The 23,135-nt window shown below is 42.7% G+C and overlaps 1 protein-coding gene across 6 annotated transcripts in view; it reads right to left on the bottom strand.

Annotated features, from left to right (window-relative positions):
• The window catches only part of CTNND1 (catenin delta 1), a 45,942-nt gene that overhangs the window by 7,908 nt on the left and 14,899 nt on the right, over positions 1-23,135 (bottom strand). For 3 of the 6 annotated variants that reach the window (XM_036862518.1, XM_036862520.1, XM_036862521.1), the window contains exons 2-13: positions 14,643-14,759; positions 13,151-13,441; positions 11,080-11,151; positions 9,865-10,017; positions 8,913-9,448; positions 5,266-5,729; positions 3,987-4,170; positions 3,008-3,125; positions 2,397-2,550; positions 1,971-1,988; positions 1,456-1,524; positions 88-215 (exon numbers count right to left, since the gene is read on the bottom strand). In XM_036862518.1, the coding sequence (XP_036718413.1) occupies positions 88-215; positions 1,456-1,524; positions 1,971-1,988; positions 2,397-2,550; positions 3,008-3,125; positions 3,987-4,170; positions 5,266-5,729; positions 8,913-9,448; positions 9,865-10,017; positions 11,080-11,151; positions 13,151-13,345 (2,091 nt within the window). In that variant the 5' untranslated portion in view covers positions 13,346-13,441; positions 14,643-14,759. The remainder of the gene's footprint in view (positions 1-87; positions 216-1,455; positions 1,525-1,970; positions 1,989-2,396; positions 2,551-3,007; positions 3,126-3,986; positions 4,171-5,265; positions 5,730-8,912; positions 9,449-9,864; positions 10,018-11,079; positions 11,152-13,150; positions 13,442-14,642; positions 14,760-23,135) is intronic. The other 3 variants (XM_036862519.1, XM_036862522.1, XM_036862523.1) reach the window with 1 other exon arrangement.

Here is a 23,135-nt window from a genome sequence, read left to right as displayed (position 1 = left end):
TGGAAAGAAGTAAACAGATTACAAATGGTAGCAAACTAGTGAGGTAAGTCCTCCCATCTCCAAATCCATTTTGTAAAAGGTACTCACCGTCCAGCGCCCAGCACACAGGTTCTGGATGGCCCCAGCTGAGGCTTCTAGGATGGCAGGATTCTTGCTCTCCTTGAGGAGTGAGATGTATATCCGAACCACCTCTGGCTGAAATAAGAGTTCGTAGCCTGCACGAGGAAGGACAAGAAAGCAGAGGATGCTGATCAGCACCTACAAACCAGGCTCTGGCTGGCTGAAGTCCAGCGTTAGTACTCTGGATTCATGGGCTTATGCTCCTATACCAGTAGACTCTCTAAACCCTCCCACCCACCCAACAGCAAACTCAAGAGATCTGACTACTACATCTGATACAGTCAGATGTAGCCTTAAGAATGTAGCCTTAAGAATAAATCAACCGGGGCTTCCCTGGTGGCACAGTGGTTGAGAATCTGCCTGCTAATGCAGGGGACACGGGTTCGAGCCCTGGTCTGGGAAGATCCCACATGCCGCGGAGCGGCTGGGCCCGTGAGCCACAACTACTGAGCCTGCGCGTCTGGAGCCTGTGCCCCGCAACGGGAGGGGCCGCGATAGTGAAAGGCCCGCGCACCGCGATGAAGAGCGGTCCCCGCACCGCGATGAAGAGTGGCCCCCACTTGCCTCAACTAGAGAAAGCCCTCGCATGAACCGAAGACCCAACACAGCCAAAAATAAAATAAAATAAATAAATAAAGTAGCTATAAAAAAGTTCCACAGGTTGGAAGAAAATTTGAAAAAAAAAAAAAAAAAAAAAAAAAAAAAAAAAAAAAAAAAGAATAAATCAACCATGGCAAGAACAAAACAGATATCAACTCATATGCAACTCCTGTCTCTCCCTCCTCCTAGCCTCTTCTCTCCCACAGTTTACTTTGACCTTGCTTGGCACTCAAGGGATTCATTTACTCATTGATAGCACTCAGAGTTAAAGATTCCTCATCTCAAATGAATTATTTCTAACTTAATTGAGTCATTCTGCCCACCTGAACTATGATTAAGTGAAAGGGGCTCTCACAGATTTAATAACATCTGAATTTTTATATCCACGGAGAGCTGTGAATTTTGGACTCACCATATTGATGAATATAAAGATCCAAACTGTGATAAAGAGACTTCTTATAACAAGTAAAGTTTGAGTCCCAAGAACTAGTGGCTACTTAGGGTACTTAAGTTTCTGGTCTAGACTACCATCAGGTCCTTATCCTCAAGTAATCTGAATAGTTGCCATAACAAGAAGTCCTTTGAAAGTTACTGTTATTAGTTTCCAAATACTTTTGTCATCACTTCAAATCCTTAAGTCCGAGAAGACAGAACAGTGAACATACTGTATAGCCTGTTAGGCTGCCAAACACCTATCTGTGGACTATGGAGCCTGAGAAGAAAAAGATAACTTACCTCGAGCAGGACTAGTTCTTTTAGGGAAATCCACTGTATCATTTGTTGGATCCTCTGTGGGTTTTTTCCCTTTGGAAATTAAAAAAAGGGGGAAGGGGTAAAAAGTTTAAGAAAGGGAAGAGTCCACCCAGTATATTTTTTTATTCTTCAGTCAAAATCTTTGGATCAGAGATGCATCAAGAGGGGCGTAAAACAAGAAAACAGACAAACAAACAAAAAACCAGGATCCCCAGCTTGTCCCAGATACAAGAACAGAAAACAGGCAGCACATGAGTAAGATAAGGATAACCACTACTGTTGCTGCTGTCCTGAGTTCTGATAACTGGGGCTGCTGTCCAGAAATAGCATGCCATGAGCCATTAGCTCAGAAGAGCTAAACTTGTTTCAGTGGCCATCCTCAACTGAATTTTCCTACATGCATCCACAGGGAAGTGTTAGGCAAAGAAATACCAGGGAAGCTAAAACCAAAACATGCAAATTAGAAGTAGGTAAGCGCCTTAAAAGATTCCACTCACCTCTGGAGAACCACTCATCTTCCAGTGCATCACCCAAGGTGGAAAGTACAGGAGAGAAATGAAGGAAGAAAAATGCGGCAGAGAGATGTCAACAGGATCATGGGAAAATAAGCAGGAAAGCGGAGAGGAAAAGAAAAACACAGGAAACACAAAGGAGGAATGGGGGAGAAGGCCCCAGATTAGTTGAGTTCTCGGCCTTCACTGCCCAATTACTGATAATAATACCACCACCACCACCACCACCACCACCACCGTCACCACCATGAAGCACACGACACAGGGGAAGCAGCAGCAGAGCAAAAAGACATCCCTGACTAGGCTGATTCCTGTACTGCTCAGCAAATATTTTGTTCACTTAAAGCTAAAAGTGTTCCTTCCTCTCCCCATCCTACATTAAAGAGCAAGGAACAAGGAACCAAGACTCACCTTTGCCCTTCTTGGCCCCAAAGCAACTGGCAGCATGTGGCCCAGTATTGTTGGCAACATTGGGAGGTGCCTCTTGGTAACGTTCTGCTTGTGGGATTTCTCGGTGAACTTGATAGGACAAGTTCCGAAGGAGGCAAACACAGTTCTCCACAAGCTTGGGATCACAAAATACAAGGTTCAATGAGAGAAGAGAATGACTAGAGTGATTTTCTAGCAAGTACAGGCTTCCATGATTCATGTATTAAAATATTGATCCTCAAAAGCACAGCCCAATTCATCATCTCTCACAGTACCTCAAGTGCCCACGCTTCTCAAAATTCTTGTAGCCTCAGGCTAACAGAAGGTTTCTGCTACCTTTTGGTGTGTTAACACAAAACTCAGGCTCACTCTTTTTTCCTAATTAGAAAAAAATGGAAGTATGGCTAAACAGCTTTAAAATATATAGGTGAAGGAAATTCTAAAGGAAAACAGTTTTCGTCTATGGTGAACACCCACTTTAAGGAGTAGGGGCTGGTACAGGTATCTAATGTTATTTGAAAGCCTGAGATGATAGGTCTGCACTATGGGTACCTCATGGTTGTTGTGAATGGAATTCTCACCCATTAACCTACCTTGCTGTCTGAATCTTTCTGTCCAATCTCAGCCTGAACAATGAAAATGAGAGCATCCACCAAACCATCACATTCCCGAAGTTTCCGGCGAGCTTCACTCCTCTCCGAGCTGACATTCCTGAGGGAAAAAGGAGAGGCTTCAAGGTGACTAAAATCCAGAAACCCTCTCTTAATATCCTTAACATCTACAAGCCTCCTTAATATCTTTTCTTTTCACTGTAGCAAATAACGAGTACCTGTTATAAGGAAGGCACTGGAGTTGAGAGAAAGTTGAATAAAACAGTTCCTGCTTTCAGGACATTTATAACCAGGCCAGGGAGGGGGGTGTATAAATAAAGTATACCAACAACAATAATTTAAGACAGAATAGATTCTTCTTGTATGGAAGTACAAATGAAGAATAGGGGCAGAGCACATAGGGGTATATTCCAAAGAGAGAAAGAATATATTGCACATTTACAGGGTATTAGAAAAAGAAATCAGGAAAACTTACATGAAATAAAAGCACTTGAGTTTAGCTTCAAAAGATAAATAAGCAGAGAAAGGCATTGCAGACAGAGGAAGAGCTCTTCCTCACTCTATCCTTCTAGTAGTTTGTACTCCATTTGTTGCATTTATCGCAGCCTGACTTGAAATACAAATAATTGAAGGCAAGAACACAGGTACACACAAGCCTAGGACTAGACGACTGCCTTACGTGCAGTAGGTATTGAACAAATGTTTACCAAATTATATGAACAAAGTCAAAGAGGCATAGAAGTGAGGAAGATATGCGGTTTACTTGCCGTTCCCCACACAAGGCATATATGGTATGCAAGGGAGTAGTGACAAAGGTAGAAAAACAGGTTGAAGTCATAGTATGCAATTCAAATAGGAATGGAGGCTGAATGACAGGCTAAGGAATTTAAACTTTTTTTAAAAGCAATTTAAGTTAGTCTTCAAAAATTCAATCTTCATACTCTCAGAACCCTTATGTTACCTAAGGCAGCCAGCTGTGTTGGTGAGCACAGACTCCCACTCAATATGGCGCGGCTTACAATCTTCATTAGGTTCCCGCTCCCAACCAGAATGCGGAATGATCACTTCATCTGTCAAGGCATGCAGTGCATGGTCCACAATCTCCATTTTGATTGAGTCATGGGATGAGAGATTCCACAGGGTTCCTGGCAGAGACAACTCATCAGACAGCTCTCCAGCACCCAAGACAGTATGCTTGAAGAATGCCAAAGAGAATCCCCTATTCCAACATTTCTCAGTCTTCCCCAATGACCAAATACCTTGTAATGATATTCAAGCTTTAGTCTGTGACCCACAATAAGAAATATATTGTACATTATGGCTCAGTACAAACATACATAGCATGAAGTAAGATTTCATAAAACAATACTTATTATAAGCCATACCCTCTAGGCTATCTACACCCACTTCTCAATCCCAGCACCACTGACACTTTGGGCCAGATAATTCTTTGTTGTGGGGAGCTGTCCTGCCCAACATTAAATGTTTAGTGTATGTCCAGCGTTTACTCATTTGATGCTAATAGCACTCCCTCCCAACCTCCCCAAGTTATGACAAACAGAAACACCGCCAGACATTGCAAATGTCCTCTGGGGGGCAAGATCACCCCCAATTGAGAACTAATGATCTATGCTACTTCTTTTTTTTCTTTCTTTCTCTTGGAACGCTGATTGTGATCCACAAAGTTGTGTTCAATACACACTAATGGAGTATGACCCACAATCTGAAAAACCACTCTTCTAAAGCAAGGACCACAAGCATAAACGCCTATACATGCCAGGCAGGTGAGTCAGGACAAGCAGATATTTAAAAGAAATTACAAGAATATGGGTTAAGTGCCAGCTGACACTCAGCTTCAATTTTGGGGAGACAACTTCCTAGGTGCTGGCAGTTGGTCTGAGATAACATGTTGGAAATTATTGCGAACTGGAGAGCACATGCCCCAGTCAGCTCAGACCAACTACTGCCAGGTAGCAAAATAGATCCATTGTTACCAGTTCCCGCACGTTTAAAATAGAAGGCAAGAATCTGGAATTTTAAATGAAATCTTCTGCATTTAAAACATTAGCAAACAATGCTTTAAAATCTGGAAAACCTTGCATGATCCAAATCTGCGAGATGGATTTGACCCAAAGGCCACAGCCTTTAATCAAAAGTCAAAGGACTAGAAATCCTTCTAGCTCTCAATATGTCTAAGGGGTAACAGTGACCCTAACCTAGCAGTTTCCCTTAGAACTCACCAGTAATCACTTCGGTGAGGTCCATATCACGAGCCTTTCGGAGTAATCGCACAAGAGCAGGAACACCATCACAGTTTTTTATAGCAATCTTGTTATCCTGGTCGCGCCCAAAAGAGAGATTCTTGAGAGCGCCACAGGCTCCAAGGTGCACTTCCTTTTTGGGGTGGTCTAACAACCCCACCAGTGCTGGGATGCCCTTGAGCTTCCGAACGTCAGTCTTCACCTTGTCATTGCGGTAGCACAAGTGTTGCAGGTATGCCGCTGCATTGGACTTGACAGCATCCAAACGGAATCCTAGCATGGCTATCACCTCTGGCAGCTCTGGCTGTCTCCAATTCGGGGGTGGAGGCCCTCCCTTGCGCAGGCTATCCAAGCTTGCTAAACTTCCCCGTTCGTGTTGGGCCAAAGGAGCCCAATAGTACTGGTCTGATGGCACCTCCTCACCAATCATGTCTTCATAGCTCCTGCAGTGTTGGAAGAACCAAAAAGAAAAAAGGAATACATTAAGTTGTTAAGCCTGGTTTCTTGGAGGGCTCCCATTACCCCTCATCTTCAAGGAATGAGTAACCCCAGCTCTAGTACACTAGATCTTATCTCTCCTTTGCATAAAAAATATACTGATCAATTTTTCTTAATGAGATAAGACAATAATCTTAAAGGCATCTGCAATTAGATTAAAACTGCCATTTTTTTCTGTGAAGTTTACTAGCTTGGAGGAGCAACAAGCGTTCGGATAGTTAATCACAAAAAAGAACCAAATCCTGACTGCTTAGCGTTTGAATGATACCTGACACCTATTAAACTTCTCCGAATAGAGATTGAAATAAACCTTCAGACAGCAGAGTTAATGAAACCAACTGACTTGGTACCACAGAAATTAGCGAACAATATCTGAGAACAGCCCTCATAAGGCCTTAGGCTAAAGGGAAAATAAGGCATTTACACACAGGAAAGAGCTGGTGGAATAAGACCCTTAAACACATTTCACATTTAAGTCTCTCCTTACCCTATTTTGGAAATTATTAAAAAAGAGATGGTAGAGTAAAAGCAGTAAAGGATGTCTCAGTACCTCATGTGAGGACTTGGCTTTGGTATTGATGAGGTATAAGCTTGAACATTAGTTTGCACTAGTTCATCCCAAGGTCATCTCTGCTACTCAACAAATGTGTTTGAGACATAATTTCTAGTCTCCAATTTCTAAAGACAATACTTCCAATTCTGTCAAAATAGACACTACTGACCACCATCACATTTGGGATACCCAGTCACTATGAAAAGGAATAGACAGAGCAATTGAAGGTAAAGAAAAACATCTAACCAGAGATATTGCTTCCTATTTCAGTACTACCAACAACCACTAGAGGGTGAGTCTGTCACACTGTTATTTATTCATAACCACCAGGAAGGAAGAGACCCATTATCTGTGAGCTCATCTCACTCTGTGGCTCCCACAGGAGAGAGGAGAATCCATTGTGTGGAACTCTCCAAATAAGCCAGTCGTTTGTTCCGCAAAACCACTCCCACTGTCACCAAACCCTCAAGGTTAGCCTGAGCAGAGGGCCTGCCTCATAGCTGTCAACATCAACCACTCAAAAATGACTTAAATGGACAAAGCAGTTAGTAAAAAATCACTATTTTTTAATATCAGTGAAACAAAATAAACAGGTTATATAGCTGAGTTTTAAAAGTAGGCAACTAAACAGCATATTAAGTAAGATTCCATTTCAGTAGGGAAAAAAATAAAGTCAGACTGTGTTTACATGTATAAGAAAAAGAACTCAAAGGAAAAGCATCAAAATGTTAACAGTTAGTTCTTTATCAATGGATGGTGTGCTTATCTAGTTTTGTAGTGATGATGTTTTTACTTTTATTATTATTTTAATACAAGCAATTACAAAACAATTACCATAACAGAAGATTTTGGTCACTCAAGATATTTTTACAAGTGGATCATGACATTCTTTCCTTTGTCTTACAAATAACAAAGCTGTGCCCAGAAAGATTAAATGACTTGCTTAAGGCTACGTAGCTAGTGGCAAAGGCACAACTAGAACCAAGGTCTTCTGGTTCAGTGCTTTTTCTACAAATCATTCTGCCTTACTGTTTTCGTTTGACCTTGTATTACTCTCCTAGCCCCAGAACAGGAAGCAGCAAATGTTCTTGCTAGTCAAGCAGGTTTCCAAGTCCAGTATCACCCTGGAATAAACCCAAGAAGCAAGCCCAAACCCTCTTTCTTTATGTCAATTGCCACAGCAAGGGACAACAGAGAATGACCTGGCCACCAGCACCCACCTAGATCCAATCCCTCTAGTAATGAGGAAGTCAGAAAAAGCAGACTTGTCAACAAAGAGAAGAAGCCAACACCCTAGGCAGACTCCTTTGGTGATTGCTGTTATCTACCACTGCTCCAAGTTGCACCAACTAAGGCCTGGTGTGCCCCCTCACCTCCACCCCAGGAATAAAAGGTGAGTCACATGGGAGTTGGATTTGCTGTCCAAAAGATACCTGAAAGGTGAGTGACTCAGGCTTGGATAATGAGGCCTCTACCCCTGGGCCCAGCCCAGTCTACTGTTCACCAAAGCTACCTAATATGAGTAAAATGAGCACCAAGGCATTTGTTTTAGAAAGTCATGACCTCATACAGAAATTCAGCAACAGCTGTTAGGATATCCTTACCATTAAGACATCCATAAATCTTCTCCCTTGATTCTTATCATTTCTCTTTGCCTGGAAAACACTGTCTCTGATTTATTCTAAAGCAGGATTGGCAGCCCATGGGCCAAACCTGTTTTTTGTACAGTCCCAAAACTAAGAATGGTTTTTATATTTTTAAAAGGTTGTAAAAAGAAGAACAATGACATACAACAAAAATGATATACTGTTTGCAAAGTCTAAATTAGTTCTATTTGGTCCTTTACAGAAAAGGTTTGCCAACTCGAGTTCTAAAGCATTTTTTCAAGGCAAACCATCTACCAGTCCAAACGTCAATTACTACCCTTTTTCACATCACCAAAGAATCCCCAGGGATAAACAGTAAAGTCAGAATTAGTGACCTTTCAGAGTGTCAATAATGTACCACCCTCTAAGGAAGCCACCCCCATTTCACTTTACAATCAAAGGTAAGAACCTAAGCACAAAGTGTCAGGGTTTTTGTGAGATCAAGGTTTGTTTTTACTCGAGATTAAAACCATCACAGCGAAGGTTCTTATATATACCCTTAACTATCTATTCTGGCCTAAAACCCTCAACCTTGTTCTTAACACCAAACCAGAAGCTGAAGAAATTCACAAGAACAAATATTCCATAGCCTCAGACACCAGGCTCCAAAAGGGGGTCAAATCTTAGGCAGAAAATATAGAAACTCTTGGCACAGAAACAAAGGCCGCTCTTCAGAACACAGACCAATAGCCATCACAAGTTCTTTTCTATAATTAGAATATATGATTTCTACAACGAAAAAGAGACAAAAAAGCACATCAATACTTAGTAAAATCAGAAAAGGGAAGAAAAGGGTGGTCTTCCACAAAAACAGGCAGAGGAGGGGGCCACAACTACCCCTGATCCCAAAAAGCACTTAGACGGAGAAGGAAGAGCTACCCCTTTTTGCTGTCTTTGAAAGACCCTTTTCTTCCCTTTTTCTTGCCTACCTGAGGCGTCGCCGAGGGTCAGAGGGTGTCCCAGTCCGACGGCCAGTGCCGTAATCAGACATCATGCCGTAATCCACGTCGTCGTAGCCCATGCTACGCTGGTCATCCTCAAGCCCATAAGGCTCTGGATGGAAACGATGCAGATCCACGCTGCTCCCACCTCCCCGAACCTGGGGCTGCGGCCCATAGACATCCTGTCTACTGGGTGCCCGGTAACCTTCCATGCTGGGCCTATACCGCTCCTCAATGCGGGTCACCCGGGACAGACTGCCATAGTTGTCACTGCTACTTGGATAACCATCTTCATAGTGGCGGCTATATCCATCCGGAGGGTAGTGGAAGTTCCTGGGAAGGGTAGCAGTGCCTGCTTGCCCCACATAGGGGCCAGGTCCCCCATTGCCATTCTTGCGGAAGTCACGACCCAGAGTCTGGATATAGCTGTTCGAAACTGATGAGGCATCTGCAGGCAGCCCGTCTGGTCCCATAGAGACTGGCTGGACCGTCCGTGTTGTCACCGTCTTCACCACTTTCTTGACCTTCAAGTAAAGAGAGAGAAAAGAAAAATTAATGGAGTGAACAAATTAAGCTTAAATTCTAGACCACTCTAAGAAAAGAAACAAACCTCTACCCCCGGCTCGCTTTACCTAGAAATGCCATGCAATCTACCATCTACCTTTCTCTCCATCTTACAGGAATTCTCCAGGCAGGAAAATTGCGCTGGCAGTTAACCATGCCTCTAAGGGAAGCTACTGCAGACTCTCTTCCTCATTCCATTAGATTTTCCCATATCTCTTCTATCTTCTCTGTCTACCCAGAGATCACTTTCTTTATGCCTTTACCACAGATCAGTGGCTCCTCATCCACCCTAATTAAGTGCTTAGCCCCTCCCCTTAATAAAGACCATAGGAAGAACTCCTCCATCATCCCAGACCTTACACAAGTCTTAGCTTACTGTGGTCTCTGTGCGCCGAGTGGTTCCATCATCCGAGGTCTCCACAGAGACAACAGACATGGCTCCCTCAGGGTCCTCCTCCGTGTAGGTCTCCACAATCTGCCCTGGCTCCTGCATCCTGGGGATGGTGCTATACAAAAGGTGACTGTGATCCTACATGGAAAAGAGAAAAAAGAAAGAGCTATTATTAAGCCATATATACTAACAATCCATCCCAATCAGAGGCACTGTCTCCCTAAAGACACTGCATCTTCTATGGGCCCCGGGATTTTTAGTGGGGTGCCTGTCCCCACTTTTGAACTTGTACAAAAGGGCAGAAGACATAATTTCCCAGTTCTAGTCATTTAACAAACAGGAACTGAGTTAACTGTCGCTACATCAACACCCAAGTGACAGAGACAGCAGATATAACTTCCCAGTTCTAGTCATCTAAGTGAATATGAACTGTGTTAAACTGCAGCTACATCTACATCTGAGGGATCCTTCAAAAAAAAGTTCACCCAATGAGAACTTTTAAGATGAACCAGAAAACCCCAATAAGAGCTATCTTCTGAATAGCTCTATGCTATTCTTCAGATATGCCTAAGGCTCAAGACCAGCCAGATTTTAGGCATGGTTTTCTGCAAAGTAGAACCATGCCCATTCTAGAAAAGGGATGCAGTAATTGAGAGGTCAAATACTGGATCAATGGTCATTACAATTAATTCCAAAATAAAACTACATTTATGGTGTATAAAATTGATGCCTAATAAGAACCTGCAGTATAAAAAAACAAACAAAACAACTAATACTAAACTTCATTGGGTTATTTGTATGGAAATATGTTAATATACATGTTTCAGACATTACGTGAAATTTCTAAAAATCTTATATGTTCTGGTATAATGTTATAAGTCGTAATTCTAGTTATTACTTTAAAATGTATAGCTCAGAAATAACTAAAAAAAAAAAATAATTCCTAATGTTCAGCATTTTTCCATGCCTTTTTCTTTTCTGTTAAAAAAAAAAAAAAAGAAAAATTATGTGAGTACAATTAAAAAAAAAAAAAAACCTACATTTATACTTTGAAACTCCATTTTTTAATTTTCCTAAATGAAAGAAACTAACGGGAGCTTACAATGTGCCAGGCACTTTAGAAGACACCAATATTCTCTTAAGCTGAGGAAGCAAGAAAGATATGAATAAGCAACCCAGACCTTGAGCCAAAAGAATTACCTGGGGTCCGTTGAGTTTTAGATCTGAAAATTTCTGTCGCTCAAGGTCAACATCGCCCACAAACCGGCCGTTCTGAAACATAGCCCACAAGAAGACAATTCATTTTGTGGCCTTCTTTTGCTCTATCAAACACAAATGATTTTTTTTCCAAACAGGAAAAGGCCTTTCAAGAAGACATTTGTGGCCTGGAGTCCTTCTGTCAGTACAGATAAAAGAAGCACATCACTCTTTAGACTTAACACCTCAAAACTGGAACCGGGCCTAGAACTCTGGCAGACTGGGTCTCTGGAACATAGGAACGTAAGCTCTATGAGGGCAGAGGTTTATTGTGTGTTTTGTTTTTGGTCAGTTTTGTTCACTGTCTCCCTAGTGCCTTGATCAGTGCCTGGCACATAATAGGTACGCAAAACCTATTTTCTGAATAAATAGCAGAGACTCAGATAAGTTCCCCACGAAATCTTTTTGGAAAGCCACAAGAACATAAGGAAACTTGGAAAGCCTAGGTTGGGGGGTTTCCAAAAGCCTTCTTTATTGTTTCATGCATCTTCATGCTCTACAACCACTGGAAACTCCCATACCAGGAAACTTTTTAAAGAAAGAGGCAAGAAATATGAGTTTCTCTTTCCAAGTAGAAAGAAAACAAGTATCTCAACTCCCCTCAAGCAGATGTCTCAGTATCTTCATCACCAATTATTAGAGCCACAGAACACGTTAAAAAATGTCATTCTTAAGTTCCTCTGTCTTAAACAGCAGGAAATAATCTAATAACATTATACTACGTAAAAAAACATTTGTCTACTCTCCTTCAAAAAGAATACAGTGAGATTCAGCCACCTTGGGAGACTCTTCCCCCACCCTACTCCCATTACATAGGGAGTGTAGTGCTGTAGGGAAAGGAAGTTAAACATTACTTTCAGGAAGAAGGAAGGGTGTGGTTTCATTGCTGAGCAGAAGTTAAAAATAAAAGAGAAAGAGAGAGAGAGAGAGAATCCATGTACTAAGTCCTGGAATTCCCCACCACCGCCAAGGCTGAGCAGTCCTGCTCTCCTTTTCCATACATACCCCTCCCTCAACCCTAACCCTCTATTCTTGTTCCTATAAAAATCCTAGGAACACCGCAAACACACTGCTTCCAAATTCCTGATCATCCCCAATTGGAATTATATCCTCTCACTCAACATGCTCCTTAGCATGAGGGACCTTCTCCATCTTAAAAAATAAGTAAGTAATCAATGAAAGGACTTATTGGAGCATGAGCACTGTTCTTAGTTCCCATCAGAGATCTCTTAAAATGAAGTCTATCAGGCAATGCCTACTACACACACACACACACACACACACAAACACACACACACACAAAACCTCAGACAGATTACATCACAGCGAAGTCAGACTACAGAAACCATAGGAAACACAAGATACTTCTCATTTCTAACACCAACTCTCCCAAGTCACATCAGAGTCAGCCAACCCAGAGACCACTGGCTCCTGTGGTTGGTTATCTGGGTTAGACAGCAGCACGATGCTCCCTCTCCAACTCTGACCAAAAGAATTAACAGTGACCCCTTCCTCCACGAAGTGATTTGCACAGCCAACAAAAAGAGTATGGAGCAGGAGTACACAACTGATGAACACTGCCACACCTTCTGAGCAAACTGTTCTCTGAGGGAGAATACAAGATGCCCAACTTCCCCAACCACTAAGCAGGCATTTAATTTCCTGAATTTCTGATATGGGGGGGTGGGGGACACACAAGAAAAAAAACAAGTAACCTGAGTACAGCTTCAAATTATATGATCTGCCATTACTAGAACTGCATCCCAACCCAGAAACCCCACTCCAGCAAACAAGAAGTCAGATGGATGCTTCTAGAGATAAGTCCACCCAACTCAGCACAGCAGCAATATTCCCTATCTCTTAATCAGTATTTATCACCCCTGTAAAGGTTATCATGAGGCATGGGCACTGGACAGCCCATAACCACGAGGAGAGTAGTTTCCCAAGAAGGATCATAGTCTCTCTATGACCATGCCAAAGTCCTACCTGCAGGTCTGATGGAGAGAGGGGTTACCTGATGCCGGCGGGTGAGGGTGCCGTTGGCCATGAGCGGGTTGGCATCTTGTGGTGAGACCCGGACGCGTTCCAGTTGCGCCGAGACGTGGCGCCGTTCCTCCTCCAGCGCCCGGGTCAGCTTCTCAAACTGGGCCTCTTGTTCCTTCACAGAGGCCAAGATGCTGGCGGTCGACTCCACCTCTGAGTCGTCCATGAAGGTAAGGGGCAGAGCCGCCGCAGGGCAGGGTAAAAAGGGAAGGTGGATCACAGGGGGAGGAGGAAGGAGGGAGAAGGCCCCCCTCACTTCACACTACCGGGAAAAGGTAAGAGAGAGGAGAGAAAAGGTCACAGGTCAGAGAAGACAGATGAATTATTAATCCCAGAGCCAAAGATGCCCTCTCGTGGTTTTACTGCAGCGCAGAAAGAGAGCCACCACCAAGCCTGGACCCACCACCAGTGTGTCTGTTCAAGCAGGATCCTTTGCCCATTACCCTCTTTAACACCCCACCAGAAATAACTATTGAAAGGAAAAGTGCAACTAGATCCAAGAGAGAATGTGCCTAAGGGCTGTAGTCATGACATGAGTTTAAAATTAGGTTATTCTCCCCTGGAAAAATTTGCTGGCATCAACTCAATGAAAGATGTAACTCCACAGTATAGACAAGCACACACTGTCCTGCAGGGGCAAGCCACCTCTGAGATAAGGGGGCAGTACAGATCTTACTTAACCTCTCCCAAATCTGAACACTGAAATTGCTGGAGTGGTGGCAAAATATACTAAATGAATATGCTAAATTAAAATGCTGATAAGAAATGGATGCAGTAAAAAGAATTCCCACCATCAAAGGCAGGAAAACTAAGGCCCTCAAATTGAATACATTTATAAAGGGACTTTTCTACTTTTAAAAACTATACTACAATATTGAGGGCAGAATGTGTGCCTTGGCTAACAGAGGCAAGAAAGCAACAGAATAAAAAAGTCTATGTGCAAAAAGGCAATATTTTCAGTGACCTTCACATCTCTTTGTGGAGTAGGAAAAGGAGCATTATATTAAGTTACAAAGTTAACCCTTGAAGTAGTTCGTATTCTAACCTTCAATAAATAGCTGGAACTTCCTACATCTCTGTTAATCCTGCAGGAAGCTCTGAACAGGCTACATTTTTACCTCTTTACATATTCCAACTAAGGGTAAATATCCAAGAATCTACAGGGTTTACGTGTACCACTTCCACAATAAATGATATTCAGAAGCGAAGAGTTCCCCATACCCTATTACATAAACTGCAAGTTGGCTAGTAAGTGGAGGGGCATTGTAGTCATACTGTTGGACTTAGTAGGGTTTCTCTCTTATAACTTGGCTATAAGAGACTTTCTGGTCAGCCCAAGATATACCATGTTGAAAGGCAGGTTTTAGAATAAACCCTCTCCCCTATTCCCCACCCTCTCCTCAACCCCTCCAGAAAAAAGGCAAATTTTTTTTTATTCTTAATAAACATATTTACATACACACCTGTTAAGAGAAGGTCGTAATTGATTGGTTTAACAGAGAACAGCCCAGTCTAGATTCAAAATATCATGGGAGAAGCATCCCAGCCACCACAGCAAGGAGGAAGCAGGAAGAAGAGAGCTGTAGAAATATTTGGAGGAAAAATAGGAATGAGAGGAAAATAAAATATACCTAATACATTTAAAAAAAAAAAAAAAAAGGAGCAGCAAGGGCAGGTGTTGGGAAAAAAACAATCTGGGAATGGAAGGGAGTAATTTAAAATATGACTTGGAATTGCTTAATGTGACAAATGCCCTTTGGACTTTGCTCTGTTTTCAAATACACTTGGACCTTGGTTGTAGTTTTCATTAAAACCTGGATTCCACTGTCATGTCAGAGTTCCTCTACATGTATTTCTGTAGAGAACCAGGAGCAGGTCATAATATGGATATAAATTCACTTACCCCCTGTTCCCAGCAACCAAATTGGGAAGGAAAAAAAAAAATTGCTGTTGGAATGCCCTTCCCCCTCCTTCCCACCCCTAAGGCAGAAACCTCAAAGCCCAGTCCCAGCATGCCCACAAAGATATTGAGAAACCAATGCAATAGTCGTCGTGGGGAAGACATGTGGGGACTAGCCTAGGCTAAGCCTTTTGCTTCAGTTCCCTTTCCCACGCTCCCCAGAGCCCTACCAAGCACAATCGCTTGGGCCTGTTTGCTTTAGAGTATGTGCAGTATTCAGCAAGCAAGAGTACCCAGAGGAATTGATAAATAGGTGCCCAATAAACTCCCTAATTAATTCTCCATCACCAAGACTCCTTCCAGTGGATCTAAATCCAAGAATGTGGCAGTCTTTTTTCCAAAGTCCTCCTACCCAGGCTCTGGGCTCCTGCAGTCACTTATCAACTCCTGTTCTTCCTTTAGGTCCAAAGCCCATTGTCACTTTCTCAATTCCCACCCTACATTCCAACAGGCCACTCAAAGGTCTTTAATAAGTAGCCTTATTTTTTTTTTAATGTTGCTCCCTTTTCATCTCTATTACTTCATTTGCACTTGCCCTCATCTGCTATGTACAATGACCTATGAACCTTCCACACCAAGAGGACCCTGAGCTGGGGAGATTCTTCCAGTTCTGGGTTTCAACAGGGTCTGTCCGAACTGTAGTTAGCACTCTGGCAGTCTCCGCCCTGTAATCTTCTTTGTTAATAAAAGACCAAACTACCACTACTATCAGGCATACAGTGCCAACACTCCCTGTTGCACAGAGAAACTGTCACCCTTCCATAAAATTGCCACTTTCTGCCCCCACAGCTTTAGCTAATACAATACAGGGAGTTAGGAAGGGTAGCAGGGCCTCTACCCAGGGCTCTAGGTCGGGAAGCAATATCTGGAAAAACATCAGCTTCTCCCATCTTCGTGGCTTTAAAAGCTGACCACCTGGCTCTAATTTGGAGAAGAAGGCAGAAAAGTTAAGAAAAAGAAGATCAGATTCCTAGGCCTAACAGCATGGGGGAAATTTTCTGCCTTAAAGAGGGCAGAAGCAGAGCTCTGTAGGACAGAACTGGACTCAGAAGACAGGTCCCAGTCCTGGCTCTGCCACTAGCCAACAACGGCAGTAAGTCACCGCCACGTTCTCATCTGTAAGATGCCAATACCACCAGCCCCGTCTAACTCAGAGTTGCTGTGAGGATCGGCTGAGAATTCAATGCTATACAAATGTGAGGTATTAAGTTGTTTCAAGAGTTAGTTTCTATCTTCCAATTACATTACTTAATAGTAATGCCTCAGCCCAAAACTATTTTGTGAACTAGTAGACAAAATTAACTGGATCAAGTGCATAACTGGGTTCTAAGGAGTGGATGAGCTGGTTTCCCTACTCCAACACTATTTACTAGGAGGGAGGTCCCACCTAGACCAGTGTTCCTGGGACACAGGGTGCTTTTCTAAGTGCCTGGCATTTATCACAGAATTACACATCTGCTATAATGAGCTCTCGATTCCCTATTTGAGGCCTTCGCAGTTTATTACTAAGGAGAAAGGGAGGGTGAAAAGAACTAGCAATTACTGAATGTTTTACATTTATTATCCTGGCAATCCTTACAGCAACTCTATGGAAGTTTACTGCAAATGAGAAAACAGGCTATAGGTGTAGAAATTACCCAAGGTCTCAGTTAATGGCAAATTTTGAACTTAAGTCCAATATAAAATGGACAGTCCAGCACCTCTCTCTTACAACTCTTAAGAGCTTTCTACCCAAACATCACAGGAAAAAGGGAAAAGAAAAAGTTTCCATTTATCTTTAGGTTAAAGGGTTATCCATAATGTCTACAAATAAGAAATAAGTGGGAGAAAAGAAATAAATGGGAGGAAAAAGCAAGCATATGTGGGGGAAGAGAACGAAGCAGTTAGGCAAGATATATAGTACACCACCTCACAACTCAGAGACTTGAGTCTTCTCCATGCCAAACATACACATCATAAGAAAATCATACTATAGACCAGAATCTGCAAACTATTAACTGATTTTGGCAGTTAGAATCAGGAAAGCCTTAAGACTACAGGCCAACATCTTTACAGGTTGGCCACTTATTATTTTCAATGGATACACTTGTTCTCACTTAAAAAAAGTTCATTGGGAATTCCCTGGTGGTCCAGTGGTTAGGACTTGGGGCTTTCACTGTCATGGTCCCGGGTTCAATCCCTGGTCAGGGAACTAAGATCCCGCAAGCCGAGCTGCACAGCCAAAAAATTTAAAAAATTAAAAATGATGATCAAGGAATTGCCAAAGTGGGGGAGAGGAGCAAAGTGAACAAGTGAACCTTGCAATTCCCCTAACACTAGATTTTCTCAGAGTAACTGGTTTTACTCTTTTTTTATTAAAATAAATTTATTTTATTTATTTTTTATTTTTGGCTGCGTTTGGGTCTTCGTTGCTATGCGCAGGCTTTCTCCAGTTGCGATGAGCAGGGGCTACTCTTTGCTGCGGTTCGCAGGCTTCTCGTTGCGGTGGCTTCTCCTGTTGCAGAGCATGGGCTCTAGGCGCATGGGCTTCAGTAGTTGCGGCGTGCGGGCTTCAGTAGTTGTGGCACGAGGGCTCGGTAGCTGTGGCTCACAGGCTCTAGAGTGCAGGCTCCGTAGTTGTGGCACAGGGGCTTAGTTGCTCCACGGCATGTGGGATCTTCCCGGACCAGGGATCGAACCTGTGTCCCCTGCATTGGCAGGTGGATTCTTAACCACTGCGCCACCAGGGAAGCCCTGGTTTTACTCTTAACAAGCCATAGGTCCTACAGACCTACGAGTCTACAACAAAGCTCCCACATTCAAGCAATGACAACAGTAAATATTCAATCTCTTCTGTAAGAATTCTGAACCAGAAGAAGTTGAATTAAATCAAATACCCAGAAAGACCAAACAGCTTGACAATGCCAACCAGGTAAAAGGGGAAAAGAAGAAAGGCACTTGCCAATAGCACAATCCCCACAATGACTTGTTCTACTGTAAATTGGCCATAGAAATATAATTTGAAATTATAATTTTTAGAGGTTAAGAACATAAACTTTGGAATCACACTGACTGCGTTCAAATCCCAGCTCCATTGCTTCTTAGCTATATGACTTTGGGCAAATCTCTCTAATCCTCAGGTTTCTTTTCTGTAAAATGGGAAAAATAAAATACATAGGGTGGTTGTGAGGATTAAACGAGACAATCCATGGAAAGTACTTAGAAAATGTCTTGACGCACAGAAAGCTACTGCTACCAATACAATACTATTACAAATAGTTAACACAAGAGACTAGGGTTTTGGTCGTGTTGTTAGGGCTTTTGAATAAACCACACGTCTCCACATGTTCCCCTCTCCCACTTACTGTAGCTCTGTAAACTACAGGAATCCTTCACACTCTTAAAGGGAAAAAAAAAAAAAATTAAACTCCAGGCCAGGGGTCAAAAGACCCGGAGTTCAAGTCCTGGCTCCGCCAAAAACAAATTGTGAGACCTTGGAGAAGTTATAAATAACCCCTGTAAGCTTTACTTTTTATTACTTTTCAGAGTTTAGCTTTAATGGGCTAATACATGTAAAACTATAGGCTGGGTAACTCTGAACCTCTCTCCCACCTCCATGCACTTCAGGTAAGTATATCCAAAGAGATGACCAGAATCAGGCATATAAGCCTCTGCGGAAAGCAGAAAAATTATTTGTCTTCAGATGGAGAACTCTAAACCCCGTAAAACAGTCTTTGGGTTCTTAGGAAAGAACTGTTATCTTCTGTAGAGCCAGGTCCAAATGCAGCCCTCTTCCCTTCTTCCTATTTCTTCATTATGAAATCAAAACCAATGTCATAAAGTTATCCCTTCCCTCTAAATGCAACGATAAGCAAAATTCCTCTTCTACATCACCCTAGGGATTTCAAACTGCTTTTTTAAAAAGCACACTGAGCCTTCTATTGAAGAATACCAATCAATAAAATATAGCACCTGTAACACTACAGAACTGTATTACATAACATTCAAACCAAAAAAGGTAGGTCTTCCAAACACCTAAAAGGCATTTATTTGCCTTAACTGGCATTTGCCCCAAGTTCAAAGCAATTAATGCTGTTCAACCACAAACAGAAAATTGGCACCTTATTTTTAAATCAAAAGGAACATATTTTGTCAATAGTTTTTCTATGGCTTCTTATCACAGAGTGCTTATACCAAAGTCCAAAGTCTTAGTACTCCACCCACCACTTGATGTTCCACCATCCAAAGCTTAGAACAATTCAAAGCTCAGTCAGAACAATTCTCATATTTCTCCCTGCTGGAAAGACTCACTCCCACACTAACCCCAAGTCTCTGAAAGTGACTTGAAATAAGATGGAGAAAGGACTCTGCTCGCTTCACAATCTCATGTCAACTGGGCACTTCTCAGAATTACAAAACTGACATTCCAGAAATGGCATTGTCTTAGGTGTTTAGCAGTTTCTGTGCTTCCCTGGGGATCTGCTTTATGCTAGGCTCAGCTTCTCCACTTAAGAGCACTCAAAAGGCTGAATGAAGGAGTCTCAGTTTTACAAGTAAGGACTAGGTCTCACTGTGTCCAACACAAATCTGATGAATTAAGGGAGTCTCTGGCAAATCACCCTCCTCTTAGGAAAGAGTGATCATTCTATCTCACTGGAGTTTCAGGGAAAATAAATATTTGAAAGGTTTGTGTTGGTTTTCTTTTTTTAAAGAAATACTCCTTGTTAAAAGGCAGCTGAGCTAGCAATCTCTACAGGTCACTAGGACACCTTTAACATTCTAGTTACCTGTCAGGATTTAAAGTTTTTACTGTGACTTTAAAAGGAAAAAAAAAAAAAAAATCACCTCCACCATCTTGACCCTAAATTCAGAAACCAGATGGAACATTCTTCTTGCTCTCTTTTCCCCTCCCAAGTATTCTGGGAACCCCCCAAACCATAAGATACTAAAATGTCTAAATGTTAGACTGGCTTTGAAGCAAAGGAAGGGTGTGGCTCTCGGCTCGTGAGGGGGCCCAGGACTGAAAGGGTATGGAAAGAAACAAAACCTGCTTCTCTCTGGAGCGTGTATGACACACACACAGGACTGGTCTAACAAGTCCTTCTGATCTCTCAGGCCAGGCCACCTCCTTCTCCTCCCCCACCACCCACGTGCCTCTCCAAGGCCTTCCACTGGGACAGATAACACTGAATTTTCTCTCAATCCTGAGAGTCTGAGACACATCAAGTTACTTACCTGTATCCCTGTTGCAACCCTGCCAAAGGCACCTCACGCAGCCTTATAAGGAGAAAGCAGAGCTTTAGGGAGAGGCCAATAAGGAAACAAAGACAAGAAGGAGGGGCAAAAAACAGAGGGAGGTGTCAGACTGGAGGAAGGGGAGAGGCCAAATGCCTTTCTCCATTCTACAAAAGGAGGGGAAAAGAGAGGAGGTCAGGTATACAATGGGAAATTAGAAAAAGTCTAGTCAAAATGGAACAGTATTGTTTAACTCCTGTGTCATAAAAGAGAAATCCTAAAATTAACTAGGACACCTTACACTCTTCCCTACCCTAGGCTAGAGGAAAAAAAATTCATGGAAAAAAAGCTTAACCTTAAGGTTTACTAGAGGCCACCCCACTGTTTGAGCTCCCAGTTCTTTTTTAAAGTGGCAGCTTCTCATCAAACCTCCTAACTTTCTATCTCTGGCATTCCCACCATCTCTCTGCCCATCATTTGAAGATGACCTGGAAAAGCTGAAAGCATGTAACTGAATCATATTTACAGTCCAGCTTCCTAAGAAAGCCCTGAGCCCTGAAAAGAGCAACAAGACACCCCTTCCATTAGGTTTAGAGTATGCCTCCCTTTTGAGACAAGCAAGAGAGAGAAGGTGTGAGTCTATGAAGAGATCATAGGAAATATGAAGGTCCTATTTCAGCTCAGGGCAGATAGCTGAAGGAAATGTTTCTCCCTATCTAAAAGAAGAAAATCTGACCTTACAGGGGGAGAAAAGTTGTGAGTCATTAATTACTGACCTCTCCCTATAAATTATCACAGATACTCTTCCCAACAACCTTTGAGGCAATGTTGGCCCCTTTTATAGATGAGTAAACTGTGCATCAGAAGTACTGGCTTCCCTGGTGGCGCAGTGGTTAAGAATCCGCCTGCCAATGCAGGGGACACAGATTCAAGCCCTGGTCCGGGAAGATCCCACATGCCGCGGAGCAACGAAGCCCGTGCACCACAACTATTGAGCCTGCGCTCTAGAGCCCACAAGCCACAACTACTGAGCCTGCGTGCCACAACTAATGAAGCCCCTGTGCCTAGAGCCAGTGCTCTGCAACAAGAGAAGCCACTGCAAATGAGAAGCCCGCGTGCCGCAACTAGAGAAAGCCCGTGTGCAGCAACAAAGACCCAATGCAGCCAAAAATAAATTAATTAAATTAATTTTTTAAAAAAAGTATTCACTATCCTGCTCAAGGTCATCATATAACTAGTAAGGGCTAGAAACGCATCTCTTCTACTCCAAGTCCGTGTTCCTTCTCCTTGATAGAGTGAAATGAGTATGAACTTTCTATGCTTCCTGTGGTTAAAAGTTATTCTAACTCAAATAGAGAAGGTGACCAAAAGTAAACTTTGGGGGGAGGAGGGGAGGGTAGTGAGAAAGGATGAGGTGGAAGCACCTAGACCTTTGGGTATTGCCTTCATTTTAAAGAGCAAGCCCTCACTCAATTCTGGAGAAGAATGGCCAGAATTGAGAAATACCTTAGATTTCCCATTTTAAAAGGAAAAAGAACTCAGGAGAAAAGGTGAGAGGAGCAAAAGTAATAGTATTACTTGGTACACAGTCACCTACTTTTCCACTGAAAGGCCCGCTATAGAAATCTGGCTACTTGCCACATTCTCTAATCACAGCTCAAGAAAGAAATCTAATCACAAATATCCCTACTCTCATTTTTAACGTGACATCTCACTAAACCAAAAGCAAAGATCAGATCAGAGGTGGGGTGGGAAACAGAAGGAACTAGAAGCAGGGAAGACAGTGCTAGCCAGCATCAGAACAGAGGGAAGGGATTGTTCTAGCGGAAGGTTAGCAATCTGCCTCTAGGGCAGCTGTCCTCCTGGGTAATCAAAGGCCGGCTTGTGTGTGTGCTCAGGGACTAGCCAGCCTGGCAAGAAGCTGAGGACTCAGCCACCCCATCCACAAAGTGAGAAGAGATGCCTGTTCCACAGCTGGAACGGAGGGCAGGGAAAACACAAAACAAGAGGAAAAGGCGGCGGGAGGGGGTGGGGGGCGGGGACAGAGAGTGCTACAGGTGCTACTCCAGTCTAGACAGAGGGGAAAAAAAAATCCTAGGAAACTACCAACCATTCCCTAGTTAAGCGCAAACAGAGAATTGCCAGTACCTCTCAATACTAAAATAAAAAATGGGTAGGTTTCTCCAGCTCTGTACATAGTAAGATGTCAACTGGAAGGATGAGACCTAAAATGTAGGGCCCCGGCATTGCCTGTTTCTCTCTATCCCTTTCAGACTCAACAAGGTATCTGCAATATACACAGTGAATAAACATAATATAAATAAACATCTATCTCCTTCTAAAATTCCTTTCTTAATTAAATCCTAGAGATATATAAATAATAGTAGCACACATAAAAGTCAGTGAGATCCCCAATACTAAGAGATCGAAGCCATTTATATAACTCAAGTGCTAAAATGCAAAAGGCCACAGTCAGAATTCACACTCCCTAATCCCTCGGAGTAGCTAGATGCTCTGAGACCCATTAGACACACAAAGGCTGCTCTCTTCTCAGTAGAGCCCTGTAGCAGGGCTGCTCTCCAGGGACAAAGAGATTTCACAGGAGAACCACAAAGACATCGCCCCTCTCCATTCCCCCACTCCCAGCTTTCTCACTTCCTGTCACAGTAGCACCAGACCACAGTCTCCCAGAAACAAACAAATACAAAGTGCTGGATTCTGGGCTTCAAGCCAACTGCATTCCAGGGCATCCTGTCTACCAATCACCAGCCAGAGCTCCCAC

This window comes from Balaenoptera musculus, chromosome 8 (genome assembly GCF_009873245.2).
Source record: "Balaenoptera musculus isolate JJ_BM4_2016_0621 chromosome 8, mBalMus1.pri.v3, whole genome shotgun sequence".
Taxonomy (NCBI): domain Eukaryota; kingdom Metazoa; phylum Chordata; class Mammalia; order Artiodactyla; family Balaenopteridae; genus Balaenoptera; species Balaenoptera musculus.
The sequence above is the reverse complement of the archived record's forward strand: the minus strand, read 5'-3'. Positions and strand labels throughout refer to the sequence as shown.